Raw genomic sequence first — 16,119 nt, 5'->3', positions numbered from 1 at the left:
CTTGCAGAAGCATAACATTCTGGTTTCTGAACTTGTGATCTTCTCCATTTTGTGTGGAGAGAAGTAACTTTTCTCTCTGAGGGCAAAGTATGTGCAGCCCAGTGCCACTACACAAGGCTCTCACAGGCTCTCCCTGGCAGATATCTGCTTTGTGGATTGTGAAGAAATTAGTGAATCTAGAGAATCAACAGTGTTAATAGGAACTATCATTGTGAAAAACATGAATTTTTATGTTGGGTTCATGAGTACAGATTTTAGCCTACCCATTGCCAAGATGAACTTAGCTTTTAAAGTCTTCTAAGCTTTTTATTAAAAATGCAATAAAAGACTAAAATCTGCCCAAAACTTTGAAATAGAAGTATTCAGGGAGGCTTTCATTTGAATATCCTTTTACTCCCTTTCCTTTTGTTTATTAAAAATGTGTATAAGGAGACCCTGATGTGGTGGAAAAAAAGATAATAGCTGAAATGGGCTGTAGTTATTTTTGTGGGGAGTCCAATTCTTCAAAAGTCCAAGTATCTTTGTGCTCAGCAGATAAAAAGGACATAATAAAGGGAGGGGATTTTCTATCCCACTAAGATAGAAAATACAACTTAGCTTTCAACTGTGTATTCCTACTTCAAATCTGATAGCTGAGAAATTGTTTTAGGACATTTCCCTAGCCAACCAGAGATGCATCAAACTTCTGTCAGCTCTGGGATATGTTTAGGACCTTCCTTCTAACCACTTCTCTGCAGCAGTCCATGCAGTCTTGGTCAGACACAATGATGAAGGGAAGATTGAAGGAACTGAAAACTTGTGTTCTAGCTGTCATGTCAGACTTGGCCAAAACCAGTGGAAGCAATGATATCATCAGTCTATCTCTGACCATTAGATCACAAAGCATTTGGTCTGATTAGGTCATGTCTCAGGCTGAGAATAGTGTGTGTCCAGTCGTGTAACAAGCAGTCCCTGGTTCTCACTGACCTTAGGCATTCTGTGATGAGCAAAGCTTCTCTCTCATACCAGCAGTAATTAGTGAAAATTTATGTACCCCTAAAAAGGGCAGTGGGAAGACTATTCCATCCCCTATTTGTTTACTACAATGATTAGGGCAAATTCCCAGCATGCCAGTTTTAGTTCAGCATTTTTCCCTATCTCCAAATGTGACCTGAGCAGTCACACCATGAGCTCAAAAGTTCTTTTTGTTTGGATCAATTATGCTTTGTGTTGTGGACTTTTCTGACTGAAAACAGCAGTGTTGTACTGGAGTCAGTGGGGTTCATGTTAATGTGGCTAGCTGTTCATTCGAAAAATTTCACACCACCACAAGGCATTAAATTCCATGTTTAAAACAGGCTACTGTTAAAATACCATGTTTTGAGGATGACTGAGCAATTAGCATGTTTGCTTGTATCACTGAGAACTTAACATTTGTATCGCAAAGTCTCAGATGATCAAATTTTTGCTTTTTCTCTGACTTTGCCTTTGAAATGAGGAGCCTCTTAATTTTTGAATCTAGACCTCTGCTGCTGACTATTCCTACTTTTAACCAGGATACTGCTGCAATATCAGCAGGGTGGATACTTGTGTGCAGTCAGTCTCTGCCATGACCTACCTTGATTATGCTGGATAAAGACTGTCCTCACTCATGTGGTTCAGCATGGTTGTAGGTTCCATGTCACAGCTTCTCCACTGGCATTCCGGCAATTCCATGCTGTTCAGTCAGTTCCGTGCTGCTCTTGGTGGATAGCTCCCGTGACTGTGACCTTACACTCCAACCCAGTTGGAGCTCATCACAATCAGAGTTCCTGCAAAGGTTTATTGGATGTTTTCAGCTTCATCAAATCATATTTGAGACACTGAACTAGCTTGCCCAGAAAAGCTGTGGGTGCCTCATCTCCGAAGGTGTTCAAGGCCAGGTTGCATGGAGCTTTGAGCAGCCTGTTCTGTTGGAAGGTGTCCTTCCCATGGCAGGGGGGCTGGAATGACGTGGTCTTTAATGCCCCTTCCAACCCAAACCATTCTATGATTCCATGTTTCATTCCAAGTTAGAATGTCCAAGGTTAGATAATAAGGAAAATAGTCTGTGAGTCAGTAAAACAGAATAACATCAAAAGTAAGCAAGAAGAAGACAATATAAGAGCAATGATGGTCATATAGTGGATTGGTGTCTACTGAAGGTGAGAAATCCGTGATTTAATAAGCTGTCTGAAGTGGATGCATTGGAATTAGTAAATTCTCTCTGCCCCCTTCCAAATGACAAGAGGTTCATACTCTAAAAACTATCATCACAAGTTGCACTAATGAGCACTTTCTAATGATCTTGACAGACAGAAGTTTGAAAGTGCTTTGGAGGGAGCTCTGCTGCTTTTCAGTAAAGGTGATCCTTCCAGATCAGTGTTGAGGCATATGGACAGCACAGCAGAGAAAAACCTTCTGGAACAGCTACTGCTGCATCCCATTTGTGTGCCTAGACAGACATCTAACTTCTGGATATGTCAGCCCTGCATGTTTCATACATGTTCTGTGTCTCCTTTTGAAAAAGATCAATAACAACAAAATTTCTAAGTTCTCTGGCAAAATGTTGTCTGAAGAAAAACGAAACCATATTGGGACTGAGCTCTGAGTAAGGGTATCCCAAGCAAATCTAGTTTGTGATCACTTCAGCACACACATTTGTAAATGATCTGTTGAATTTATTTAAAAAAAAAAAAACCAAAATATGCAGAATTGGAAAAGAAATCTGTTCTTTTTAAGCATGAACAAAACACTTTTCTGCTGTCAAATTATCTCTTCCTTATGGACACAGAGAAGAAATTAAAATTAGCCCAGAGAAGAATTCTTCTTAGGAGCTTCATTTAATACATTAGGAATTGTTTCTTTTCTGGGAAGCTCTAACACACATCCCAGAAAGCATAGAGATTCAATTAAGGATCAAAGAGAAAAATATAATCCTGCACTTTAGGATATTTATTTTTGTTCAACAAATCTCGGCTCCAGGAGTGAAGCCTGACAATACCTGGCATTTCATGTCCTGCTATTCAACAACAAGAGACAGTTTAAAATAGAGTTCATAATAATAAATAAATGGAAGATTGACATGAGAACAAAAGTAAATTACAACCATAGAGGAGATGTTTTAGGCACAATGTGATGGTCAGTCCTAGCATTTAAGGCAAGGATGAAAATACAGTATAAATACTGCAGAAACTAGAAGCTGATAAAAAGCACCAAACCAATTTAATGGACTATTATCTCACAAAGTTAAAGCTTTCCAGACCAGAACTGGAAGATCTTTATGCAAATATGAAGTGAGCTGTAATTGCACTTAGAAGTGAGTTGTTTTTTTTTAAAGACATCCCAGCTGTACCAGTGTACATTGTGCAGCTAACTGTGTACATTGTGCTCCTGTTCTCACTGTTACTGTTCCTGGCAAGAATTCCCAAGAATCCCATTGTGCTCAATCCTGTATGCTTATAGAGTCAGAGGTTCAGTCTTGGAGGACAGACATACATCAGTTTAAGTATATCACTGTACCAGAGACTCCTTCATTACTCATTTTGGAGATGGGGGTGGGTTCTGGGACAGTTATGGACACATCTTCTGGATCTGCTCAGCACCAGGTCAGGAGCTACTCTGTGGACTATGTATTCATCTCCAAATGAGGCATCTCAGAGGCACCCTGCTTCCTGATTTGCATCTCCAGAGAAAAATGACACCTAGAAGGGGATTTGCAGAAGCCTTTCATTTAGACACAAAGCTGTTTATGCCAGCAAAGAACTAAATACCAGGAGAAAAATTAGGGGAAAAGCTGAAGTTGAGTTAATATTTTGTGTCTAGTTGAGGGCCAGAGATGGGTCCTTTCTTTTATTAGGGAATTCCACCAACCCTTCTCCTAGATAGCGGCTCAACCACTTAGAGTGAAAACTTTCTCCTCTTCTGTTCTAATGTGTTTTATACCTCCTTTGTGCATACCCAGTCTTTCCTGCAAGTGCAGAGTTGCAGAGTTACCCCTTCTGCACGTGTATTGAAGATGTGTACTCAGTCCTCCTTCTGCAGAGCTGGCAAGAATCAGCATTCAGGCCAACTCAGGTGTCCTGGTTAGGGTCACTCTCTTAACGCAGGATATGCATTGCCCAGTGTAGGCATTCCAGGATTCTCAGGTCTTTGTGTTCGGGAGGTGAAAATTCAGATGTCCAAGTCACATTTCCAAGCCATTGCTGAAGGTCAGTGTTCTTCCTGATGAGGGATGATAGCAAAGCTGATGGAATCATTTTCAGTCTCTAGAGAGCATCCCTTAATCTTGATTTCCTCATCCATGGAAAGAAAATAAATAGCTGTTACCTTTCAGTTATATTCAGTTTACTGAGCTGTGTAAAACTTGTTGAGGCCCTTGAGTGGAGCAGAGAGTCATCTCAGTACCAAAAGTTTAATTGCACTCATAAAAGCACAGGTTTTACATTTATAGACATAAATAATCAATATTATTTCTACATTAGTAATATTTACATATTTGGTGTATGCTTTAAAAACAGATAAACATACGATTTGTTTAAAGGCATTAAATCATGCAGACATTGCTTTCAGAACGTGATCTCTGAAGGTAAAAACACATTCCTCAGTTAATGACATGGACAGAACTTGCACGATCATTCCCCGTTCGCTACTGAACCAGGATGGTTTTCAGAGGACTTCATGCTACAGATCTGCTACTGGCAACGACAGAAAATCCAGACCTCTCCTTTGAGGTTTTTACTTGCTGCCTAGTTTGATCCTTTCCTTATAACATTTGTAAAAAGAATGGTTTTAAAAGCTAATGTGCTTTATGTCTTCTTCAGTAACAGCACAGGAGTTCATGTCACTACAAAGTTATCAGATCACAGGAATGAGAGTTTCATAACACTGCAAAATGTGTTTTCATTATGAAGAATGTCTTTAGCACTTCACTGCTATCTAAATCATGCTGATCACGCACCTTCTGGTTTTTTCATCTATATCTTTATATTTGTTGCTTTTCCCAGATATTCGCCATAAATTACCTTCTAAAGCAGGTTGTGAAAACAAGGCTTAGCTCCTCACCAAACTCAGCCTTTTAGCTCCATGCAATGCCTCTCTCCTGTGCTTCTTTCCTGGGAAAAAAAGTCTGTCTGAGGCTGGAAATGACCTCAAATGAGCCAACTTGAAATGGGAAAATCCCAGTTAAAGCAGATTTTAATTATTAAATTTTCTATTAATATATTGAAGGCCAGTGGAACTGACCCAGTTTTCAGGAAGCTCTGAGCAGTTTCACCTGATCTTATATTTTAGCACTAAATCCATATTTATTAAAGGATTTAGCAGACAGGTCAGAAGCAGCTAAATCTCTGATTCTGCATCACATGAATGCTAAAGAAAAATTTTCATGTGCACTGCTCTTCTCTAAGCTGGAAAGCTTTAAACTGTTGTCAAACCAGTTTGAGGATTTGTGGGGGGATAGGGGTAAACATGTAAAAGTGGATTTGCTAGAAATGAAGCACAAATTAACATCATTATCCCTTTCCCAACTCCAGTCTTTAATGTAATGTGAAAATAATATGAAATTCTGAATTATGCCATTTCCTGTGTTGGAGGCTCCTGTGTCTGTTCCATCAATTAAAAAAGGCTGTGAACAAAGCGCTGCACTGGTGGGTTAGTGTTTGATAGGTTTATTTTCCCTCTTTTCTTCTGAAATATCAAAGGCAACATAGCAGACTTTTTGTTCTTAAGGGGATAGATTTATGTCAGTTTTTAGCAGGATATGCAACAAAAAAGAAAAAAGAGAAGCAGGTACAAGTTTTTTATTTGTATGAGTAATTGCTTTAGTATTCTAACTTCTGAAGTGCTGTTAATGGACTGTGACCTTATTATACCTGGCAAGTGCAAATGCAGAACAAAAAGGATAATCTTGGCCTCAGATAGTTGAGATTCTTAAACTTCAAGTGAACAACAACAGAGAGAGACATGCTGATGGAGACAGAATAAAATTACATTACCGTTTTCGTCAACACACTGTGGAGAAGTTAAGGCATGTTAGCAGCCACTGTCAAGATTTTGGGTAGAATTCAAGATGGATTAAGATTTTAAGAGACCCTTGAGGAATTCTGAGGCAGTTTTAACAGACCAGAGGGAAATCTCTCCCCCAATGATGAGGAGATAATGAGGAAAAAAAAAGAAAAACCATTTGTCTAAAAACTAGCTGGCAGGCAGTTGAGTCTGGGCTCATAGAATCACAAAATGGTTTGAGTTGGAAGAGACTTTAAAGGTCATCTATTTCCAACCACTCTGCCATGGGCAGGGACACCTTCCACTAGACCAGGTTCCTCTGAGCCCCACTAATGGGGGGTGAGCAGTGATGAAACAGAGCAGGTCCTGGAACTGAAGATGAGTAATTTCTTTTTTGATAATTTGCATGAAAAACAAGCAGAATCCTGTTGTAATGGCATTACCCTTTCTAAGAATGATGTTTATGATAACCTAAGACCTTTGGATGAACCACCCAAAGCTCAACAATGCCTTGAGCACTGTCTGCTCCAGAAATTCTCCATGAAAGAGGTTTCAAGTGAATCATTCTCTGGAACTATCTCTCTTTCCTTCTTGACCCACAGAGGACAATTAGGTTCAATTCAATTCTTCTAGTAAGACTGATATATGATGAGGTGAGATTCAGGCAATGCAAGACATCACTCCAAAACACTAACATGACAAAACTCCAGATGGGAATGTTGATATGAACTTGATTCCTTAGAAAAAAAGTCTGCATCCATGAATCAATTAACATCTATCACTGCCCTCTGGTAAGTACAAGCATCAGGGAGCAAAATACAGGGTATTACTCGAAGTCCAGGCGTTTCTCACAGAGGTGCTTTTTGAGGACATTAAGCCTCATATTTGCTCTTAGAATTGCGCACCAGATTTACTCAGAGGATCCCCTCTCTTCAAGGAACTACAAACAGCTTTGAGAGCTTCACTATGAGATGAGGAAAAACACAGTGCACCTCTAGGAAAGGATAAGGAGTGGCTAAGCTGTTCATACAAACACTAGATGAGATTAGAGATGAAAGGAAATATTTAGTCACCTTTTGGGAACAGCTGGTGTGAAAATATTTAACAGGCAGGTCTTTTATGCACAAGCACAGCGTTCTAACTAAGCTTAAATAAGCAGGAGCAGTATAGTGCAGCTGGCCAGTCTGTGAATACTGTAATAGGAGAATTAAAAGCTTTCCTTCTCATTTGCTCATGCAGCTCAGATGGTAGCTAATCATGTCCTCTAATTTCAACAACAGAATTGGGAAACGTACCAAAAAAATGCAGCTTGTAATAAGAACAGAGGTGACAAATTCTGTCCCTGGGACTGAATGTCAAAGAAAATGATTCACCTGCCCTTTTCTGTAAAACAGCCTTAGCTGTCTTATTCTGTCCAAAAAGACATGTATTTAAGTGGAAGCTTAATCTGAAAGCCATTTTGATGATTTCTTTGAGTGCCACCAGAAAAGTAAAAGCTACCCTGACTATTTAATCACCCATCAGAAACCTGTGAACATGTGAAAGGGCTGTGTTATAAAGGACCATGGCATGTAGCAGGTTGTGTGTTTCAAGGCTATTTAAATTGTAGGGTACCCATCTATCTTTAAACTGACAGCTAAATGGAAGATTTTGGTTTGAGAGTTCCTGGCTCCTGGTTCCCTGTCAGAAATAATTAAACTACATTTTAGGGAGGCTGTCGTAAATAGTTTGCTTCACAAGTGCTTTTCAGAGCTGGGAGTCCATGTTACAGCTCTTGGGCGTGGGAATCCAAACCACCTTGTATATCCATTGTATATGAATTCTACATTCATAACCTGGAACCTGTACACTTTTGTGTGCATGGGTGGTGGTTTGGCTGGGGTCTCAGCTGGCTGGGAGATGAAACCCAAAATGTTCCCAGCATTCCCATTCTGGGTTAGCCTAAGATCCGTTTGTTTTATATCATGCAGTGCATATCCCTGGCCCACGTGTGCAAGACTGTTCCTTGACAGCATGTTGTCTGAGAAATATTTCAGTCAAGATGTAAATGTCCCAGGGGGGGTTTCCATCCTTTTTCATAGGAATGACTACACAGAGACTCTGCTTTTCAGAACGTGATTTTTTTCTCTCTTCACCATTTTCGAATGCATTCCATTATCCTAGTCTGACACCTTTAAATAACTCCAGGAAGGCTTCTGACTGTCACTATTCCTATTATCTCTGGGTTGTTTTCCTCTGCCACCATTCTGGACATTTCTATCTTACCTATGAGACCGAAGACTGCATATTGGGACATCAGGGAGGTCATGTGCCTGTCTCAGAGTTCACATTTACCTGTGGATCCATCACTGTCCTTCTTTATGTCCTTAGTTACTTTATCTGAAAGGTGCTGCACCTGAGTCAGGGGAACCCTGGCTATCCATACAGGCTTGGGGATGAGGGATTGAGAGCAGCCCTGAGGAGAAGGACTTGGGGGTGGACAAAAAGCTGGACATGACCTGGCAATGTGTGCTCACAGCCCAGGAAAGTCAGTAGTGCCCTGGGTTGCATCCAAAGCAGTGTGGCCAGCAGGGTGAGGGAGGCGACTCTGCCCCTCCACTCCGGCCTGGAATGCTGCATCCAGCTTTGGGACCCAGTTGTGGGGATCCCCGACACAGGAAGGATGTGGACCTGTTTGAGCAAGTCTACAGGAGGCCACAAAGGTAATCAGAGCACTGAGGTACCTCTGCTGTGGGGACAGACTGAGAGAGTTGGGGTTGTTTAGCCTGGGGGACAGAAGGCTCTGGGGAGACTTTATTGTGGTCTTTTTACTACTAAAAGGGGCTTATAAGAAAGATGGGGACAGACATTTCCGGAGAGCCTGTAGTGATAAGACGAGGAATAGTTGTTTTAAACTAAAAGAGGGCAGATTTAGACTAGATATAAGGAAGAACTTTTTTACAAAGAGGGAGAACAGGACATAATGAAGGTGTGAAGTGACCAAGCTGGCATCCTCTGGATTGCTTGGTAAACTGGGAGCAAGAAAAATTACATCTTATTTGATATTCTGAGATCAAAGTTCAACGCTTATGAATAAGGAATGTAATCCAATAACTGGAGAAGGGATTGCAGTCTAGCACTAGAGTAGCCCTATGGTAAAAGTGTGCTGGAAAACACCACAGGCTACAACAATAATTTTTGGAGTTTGGATTTAAACACCAGTGCTCTCAGACTTTGCACTTTCTCAAGGTGTTTCTTCTCAGCTTGCTGAAATTTTAGCACCATAAATCTAGCTTTTGATTTTTTATCTGCTGTTTCCTTTATCCTCCCCCAGACTGTTCATCAGGTCAGCCAAGGAGAGCCAAATTTACTTACTTTATTTTTTTTTTTTTAGTGCAGCTTTACTGCTATATTAACCAACTTGCAGGTCCTGTGTGTTCATCACCACCCTGACCAGCCCACGCTCCATTGCGGTACTGTCTCGCAGTTGGGGAAAAAAGTAGAAAACACACGTCTGGGCTCCAGCCCTTCAGCAAGTCAATAACTGCCCATCCCTTCTGCTCCTGTGGGATACTGTAGTATGATATTACCTCCCTCGCAGCTAGGAGCTGTGAAAATCTGTGTTTCAATGCCAGATGCAAAATAAAATCTTCTCACAGCAACTCGAGCCCTTCCTCAGCCATGCCTTTATTGTTTGATAGTGTAATTTCTACTTGTTTCCAGTAAATCTTACATTAGATTCTGTTATATCTCAACAGCAAGTGGTGTGTGCACGTGTTCTGTTCAAGTACCCAAGATACACAAATACTTTTGCAAGTTTGATTCTAAATGATACAGACAAGTTCCTGAGTGTCTTAAGCCCATTTGAACTCCGAAGTTCTTTCACTAGGAGACTTAAGCATATAGGACTAAATGTTTGAGGGGGTTTGGAGACACCCACTATGCTGCAGTAAAAGGAGTTTTACTGTAAACTGTTCCACCACCCTGAGCTTTTTGGAAAGCAGGAGCTAGAGACTGTTCTTGTGTCACATTTGAAAAATCAGGTGTTTTTTAGACATGCAAGGCATTACTGTTGTTACTATCGTAACTAAATTGTCCAAAGAACTCCCTGATCCTCAAGACCAGAGTCCATTTCATCATAAGGGGCTGAAGACCTTGCAGCTCTGCTGTGTGCACAGCTTTCCTCCTGGAGCTGAAGTGGATGTTCCAGCCTTATATCAGGAGCATATCAAAAGTTCTTGAACAGCCCAAGTGTCCTGTAAACGGGGTATTAATTAGGAAAAGACTAAAAGCAACTTAACAACAGCTGAATTTCAGTCAGGTGTGATGTTAATGCAGGCTGAGTAGTTTTGAATATTTTATATGCAGCCAGTGACACAGAGAAAAAATGTGCAGTGCAGAGTACCCTGGTACCCTTCTCTGTGCTTCCAGCCCAGCCCTGCTCAGCATTTCTTCTGCTCCCATCTCCGTGTCCCCAAAAGGAACTGTGTCCTTACCCTGTAAAATCTATAAAATGGCTCAGTGAAGCAGAAGGCTTGAGGTCAAAACATTTGGGAATTTAGAAGCACCAGGAAGAAGTCAGAGAGAAGACCTCATAGGCTGAAATATTGTGAATTGCCTCTCCTTCAATTGAGTAGGGGAGAGTGTAGTCAGGGATTATGAGAGATGAAGAGGAGCAGCCAAGTAATGAGTCTGGAGATGAAGAAATAGATTCATTTAATTTCATCTGCAGTGCAGCTCTGCATCAGTATTTGGGCTTTGTGTTTTCCTTGAAATCAATCCTGTATAGTAATGGTGTTAACAGGCACTTTAACACCTGACTCGTGGGTATCTCTTCTCCACCAAGTCTCTGTTTTTCCAGACAAATACAGTGTAGATAAAAACACAAGGTCTCCCAAACTCATGCCACGGCTATGCCAGGTTTTAGACATAAGTCTGGTGCTAGGCAAAAACACTATGCCTATGTCCTCAGGCCTACTGGGGCTCAGGGAGGGTGGGAAGGCAAGCATCCCTGAAAAGGCAAGGTCCTTTAACTCTTATCTTTTTGGAGGTGAGTACCAAAATATCCAGCTGTGACTGTGCTTCCATTAACTCTCATAAGACTTGGGAACAAGCACTATCCTATCAGCTCCAGTGCATGTGGCTCACAAAAGGTATGGTTGTACCTCTGAATGCCTGAGAGGGCATTTTTAATGGGGTGGTAGGAGAACAGGGACATAGAAGATGTGCAGATTTGGTAGAAATAGAAATATCCTTTCTTAATTTTAAAGAGAGAGGAAGGATTTTGATGAATCCCATCCCCAGAACCGTGGTTTAAGAAGTCATAAACAGTCTTTGCCAGCACTTAACTTTAGCATCAGTAGTTTATCAGCACATTGTTTCCACAGTTAAACAGATTTTAATTAAATGTGACTTTTGTTCTGCTTATTGGAAGAGCCTTCCCCTTTGGATTTGAGCATCACAAAGGCTTGAGGAGTGCAAGAGAATTAGAAAGCAAATAGGAGGATCAATCACATCAGACTCTTGCAATCCATGTCCATCTCTTTTTTTGTAATATACTTATTAGATTCTTATTGTCAGGAAGGATTAGTGTTATGATCTCTAGGAATTCCTTTCATTGCCCCGTAAGGCGAGGTAGTGAAGTGTGTCTGCTTTTCTTAACAATAACACTCTGGATTTTCTCCCTCTCCCTTCTCTCCACCCATATCCCCTCCTCTCTGTTGTCTCCTCTCCCACAGAGATTTGTGCAGCGGACTGCGGAGGACATGGCATTTGCGTCGGAGGCACCTGCCGCTGCGAGGAGGGCTGGATGGGCACAGCCTGTGATCAGCGAGCGTGTCACCCACGCTGCAATGAGCACGGCACCTGCCGGGATGGCAAGTGTGAATGCAGCCCGGGCTGGAACGGAGAGCACTGCACTATTGGTAGGGAGAAAGAAAACCCGACTCCTTTTAAGAGAATAATTGATGATCAGGGAGGAGAAAAGGCGCATGCTTAATTGAATATGTGTGACTTAGTGTAGCATGAGCACCTTTGTTCTTGGATTTCAAACTCTGACATCATACATTTTCATGTGGGAACAAGATAAAATGTCCTTTCATTTGTTGGTGACATGGCTATATATATTTTTTATTATCAGACATGAAGTACACCTATGTGGTGTTTGACAAGCCTTTAAATGTCAGCTAGAAGCTTTTTTAAAAAACATCCCACTTCGCCTCTCTTGAGAGGTCTTTCTGTGGCCTCCAAGACTCCTCTGCACTGTAGTGACAGCATTTTTAGAAACATACATCTGATTTTAAGTTTTCTTTCCTTGTATTTGCCACATTATTTGCACTGTCACTTTGCTTGCCAGTATAAAAGAGGAAACTGCAGTCAGATGATTTCTGGCTGGTATTTAACTCTGTCTTGCGTATGCCTAGTCTGTTCTGCTACCTTTCTAACCATTTCACTTCCCTCTCACTTTGGTTCTGTATTCCTCGTGCACCTGGCACTACTCATGAGCTCTCTCTGTCATGTCGCTTATTATTGTTATTATTAATAAGAAGCCAGCAATATGCCTAAATCATGCAAAGAGATTCAGTTCTCACATTAAGCAATTTGCAGCATCCTTAATGAACTGCCTTGGCTTCACCTTTCTCCATCTCACTTAAGTACTTAATGCATTTTCCCTTCTTCCTTTTTTTCTGACTGTTATGCATTCAGCCTCTTCAGTTCCCCTTTCATAGTCATGCTATAAAATCATAAAACTCCCGAGATACTTTTATTGTATATTAATGGAAAACTAAATTAGTGAATCCAGTTCTGTTCTCAATAATGCCTGTGTGGACCCAAAAAAAATCAGTTGACTTTAAAAGAATTGCTCCAGAGTAAAAATTCTCCTCCAGTCATTTTATTTTAATCATCTTCTTTTAAAGACAAGAAAATTTACCTCTATGTTGCTTTCATTGTGTCATGATAACTAAAAATCACACTACATCAAGACTAACCACTAGCAATACGTGGGCAAATATCAGCATAGTTATTGTGTGGATTAGCAGCTTAGTTACATGAGACATCACTTCCTTTGCTTGAACACCAGGTGCATTTGCACACACAAAGACAGGAAATGAAGCCTGATCTCAGTATTTTAATTTCAGCATTAGGATAATGGTACAAACCATATCTGTGGCTCAATTTTACTTATCATTTATTTATGCTAATGTCACCCTATCACATTATGGTCTCCACATGCATCCCCCTAGTGAAAAATATCTAGCTTTTAAAACTTCTTCAGTCTCATTAGACATTACATTCTGCTTTCTTGTCGATGTCCCTAGCAGCTTTCATTTCTCTTCCAGAGAAAGGGATTGAAAAAACCACCTTTCTTAAATGACTTTAAATGACAAGAGAGCAGTCCTGTGTTAATTGAAGTCCTCTGTTTCTATAATACTATTTTATAGCCTTTTATTTAAGCAATTTGATTTGGAAAGCAACACAGATTCATGAAAGAGGTTAAAAAAAAAAAAAGTTCAGCAAAAGGCCCCAAATCCAGGGGACAGTTTTATATGGAACTTACTTATCCAGGAAAAAAAAAAAGCCCGATTCATACCCTTAGTGCCATTTTATTAGTTCTGCTGTAAAACCAAAATGCCATTAGTTCAGTATATGATAATTCTCCACACAGCTGATATGCCCAGACTGTTTTTGAACAACAAGCTTTTATCTTTCGTGGTAATTAAATTTACTTGTAGTATTTCTCACTCTAAGTATAAATGTTTTCATGGGGCAGGCCAGCACTGCAATGCAGTCAGCATTGAGATTTTACTGGTGCACACTCTCATTTCATGTGCCGCTACCTTGCTGTTGCAGCACTGCCTTGGTTTAGGAATCATTCTTTGATACTTGGAGTTCTGGAGCAATTCTGTTTCTTTTCACTTTCCTCCCTCCTCATCTTCTTGCATGGTGATTTAGCAACAAATTTGTACATAGTCTCCTGCCTCTGAAGCTGTAAACACTATTTCCTACAGAATATTTCATTGATGAGTGTATAGAATGTAAAGGAGGTTTGGCAAAGTTGTAAATATCCGAGAAAACTGGATAGCTTTAGCAGGAGTAATAAGCTAGTTGTGTTGGCACAAATGAAAGGACATTGACTTGGAATTACGTTAAGTATGTGGAAAGCATTCCCCTTGTCCTTGTGTAATTTCCCTGCATGGCAAATTGTTCTGTTGATAGTAATTCCATATATGTCTATGTCATGGTCCGGTTTGCTTTAGCACTGACAAGCATAAAACCCCATTGCTGAAGTGATGCTTTACCAGTATTGCCATGTGTGCAGGCAACATGGTAGAAATGGATGATACCAGTAAGGGACACTTCTTCCATTTCCTGTCAAGTGTGTATGAGAGTAAGACATCCTTTGTTTTGTACGTCATAGGAGGCTCGTTCTCATGGTGTTCAAGGAACTCTGATCCCAGTGGATTAATTTTGTTTGCTCCTACAAAGAGTTGTATCACTGAATGCACTATCTTGATTGCTCACATTCAGAGATTTTATTAGAGTAACCCCAGTTAATTCCCAACTAGGAAATTGATGCAGAAGCTTGCATTCATCGTCCCAATTCAGCAAACTTAGTGCAGGAGAGTAGAGCAGAAAGTTGATTAACTGCAGAAGGGTTCGGTTGATTTCTGAAAGGAACAAAACATACCATGACAACAGTGTCAGTGCCAGACTCCTGTGATGGGTTCTCCAGCATGTTCCAAATTCATCCCTAGTTAGAAACATTGCAGAAATTCAAGTTTCTTCTGTTCTGGGCCAAACTACATCCAGGGAGCATGGTGGGTTTTAGGAGCATTGAGTTTAAAAGATGAAATAAACCCTCTTACTGTGGGCTCTGAAAAGCCAAGTTACATTTCAGCTCAGCTCTGTAGTTGGCTGCTCTAAGGGTTTGCCTCACAGGAAGCAGCACAGAAAATTTCCTGGGTTTAATAAAGAGTCATAGAATCACAGAATTGTTTGAACCTTAAAGATCATATAGTTCCAACCCACTGACATGGATAGGGAACCTTTCACTAGACCGGATTACTCCAAGCCCCATTCAATGTTGTCTTGAACACTTCCGGGGATGGGGCATCCACAGTTTCTCTGGGTAACCTGTGCCAGTGCCTCACCACCCTTACAGTAAAAAATTTCTTCCTAATACCCAATCTGAACCTGTCCTTCAGCTTAAGGCCGTTCTCCCTTGTCCTATGATTGCAAGCCCTCATGAAAACTCCCTCTCCAGCCTTCTTGTAACCCCCATTTAGAACTCCAGAAATTTCCCAGAGCAGTAACAGCCTGGCCCCAAATTTGTTAGAGCTGGTGATATGGCCTGGCTAGTGCCCAAGGTGCTGTGCATCCCAACTCAGAGAGGCAAAGGGAGAGTTCTTTCTGCCTACTTGGCCATTGCACTGAGGTGGTCTCCAATATGTGAAGGTCTCTGTATGACATTTTACTACCAACAGCTCTTAATGCTATGACTCATACAAGGTCATTTAGAAAAATAATGGCAGAGAGGGCTTCCCTGCATGGTGGAATTGGGATATTCACTATCCTTGAACAGCCTGGACACAAGACCAAAGCCATCTCTGGAAGTTCAGTTACTGCAGCTGAATACTCCAGAGTATCTGGAGCACTGAGGGACCAGCAGTTAGCTCTCCAAACACTCCCCAGCCTACCTAGCAGGATTTCAAAGCACCTCAGTGCCTAATCCCCACTGATCTCCACAAAAGCTACATGTTTAGCTCCTTTAGGAAGTCTGGTCCTGGCACGCACGGGTGATGTATGCAATAACAATGCCCAGACAGACAGGCAGACAGCCTGTCCCACACCGGCTTCTGCTTACGGCGCCATCAGCCTGGGTTTTGTTTTACATAGCAAAACTCTGATTTTTGAGAAATCTGCCCCTTTAAGTTTGCCTTTCATCAATCTTCCTGCATAAATAATCACACGTGTTCTGAATAGCTGAGGTTGTAACCAGTGCCTCTCCGTTTCTGCGGGAGCAGCTGGAATCCAGACAAGGCACTTTACAGGTGGATCCTGGTCTCTTTTCCCCAGTTTTCTGACACTTCACTTGTGCCCTTTGAATCCATAAAGCAACTCAGTCCATGCATGGCC

At 41.1% G+C, this 16,119-nt stretch overlaps 1 protein-coding gene across 7 annotated transcripts in view; it reads left to right on the top strand.

The window, feature by feature from the left end:
- The window catches only part of TENM4 (teneurin transmembrane protein 4), a 1,563,774-nt gene that overhangs the window by 1,430,000 nt on the left and 117,655 nt on the right, over nucleotides 1–16,119 (top strand). For all 7 annotated transcript variants that reach the window (XM_017735917.1, XM_017735920.1, XM_008634916.2 and 4 more), the window contains one exon: nucleotides 11,721–11,906. In XM_017735917.1, the coding sequence (XP_017591406.1) occupies nucleotides 11,721–11,906 (186 nt within the window). The remainder of the gene's footprint in view (nucleotides 1–11,720; nucleotides 11,907–16,119) is intronic.

The sequence above is a fragment of the Corvus brachyrhynchos genome, unplaced genomic scaffold, assembly GCF_000691975.1.
Source record: "Corvus brachyrhynchos isolate BGI_N302 unplaced genomic scaffold, ASM69197v1 scaffold44, whole genome shotgun sequence".
In the NCBI taxonomy this organism is placed as follows: Eukaryota; Metazoa; Chordata; class Aves; order Passeriformes; family Corvidae; genus Corvus; species Corvus brachyrhynchos.
The sequence above is the reverse complement of the archived record's forward strand: the minus strand, read 5'-3'. Positions and strand labels throughout refer to the sequence as shown.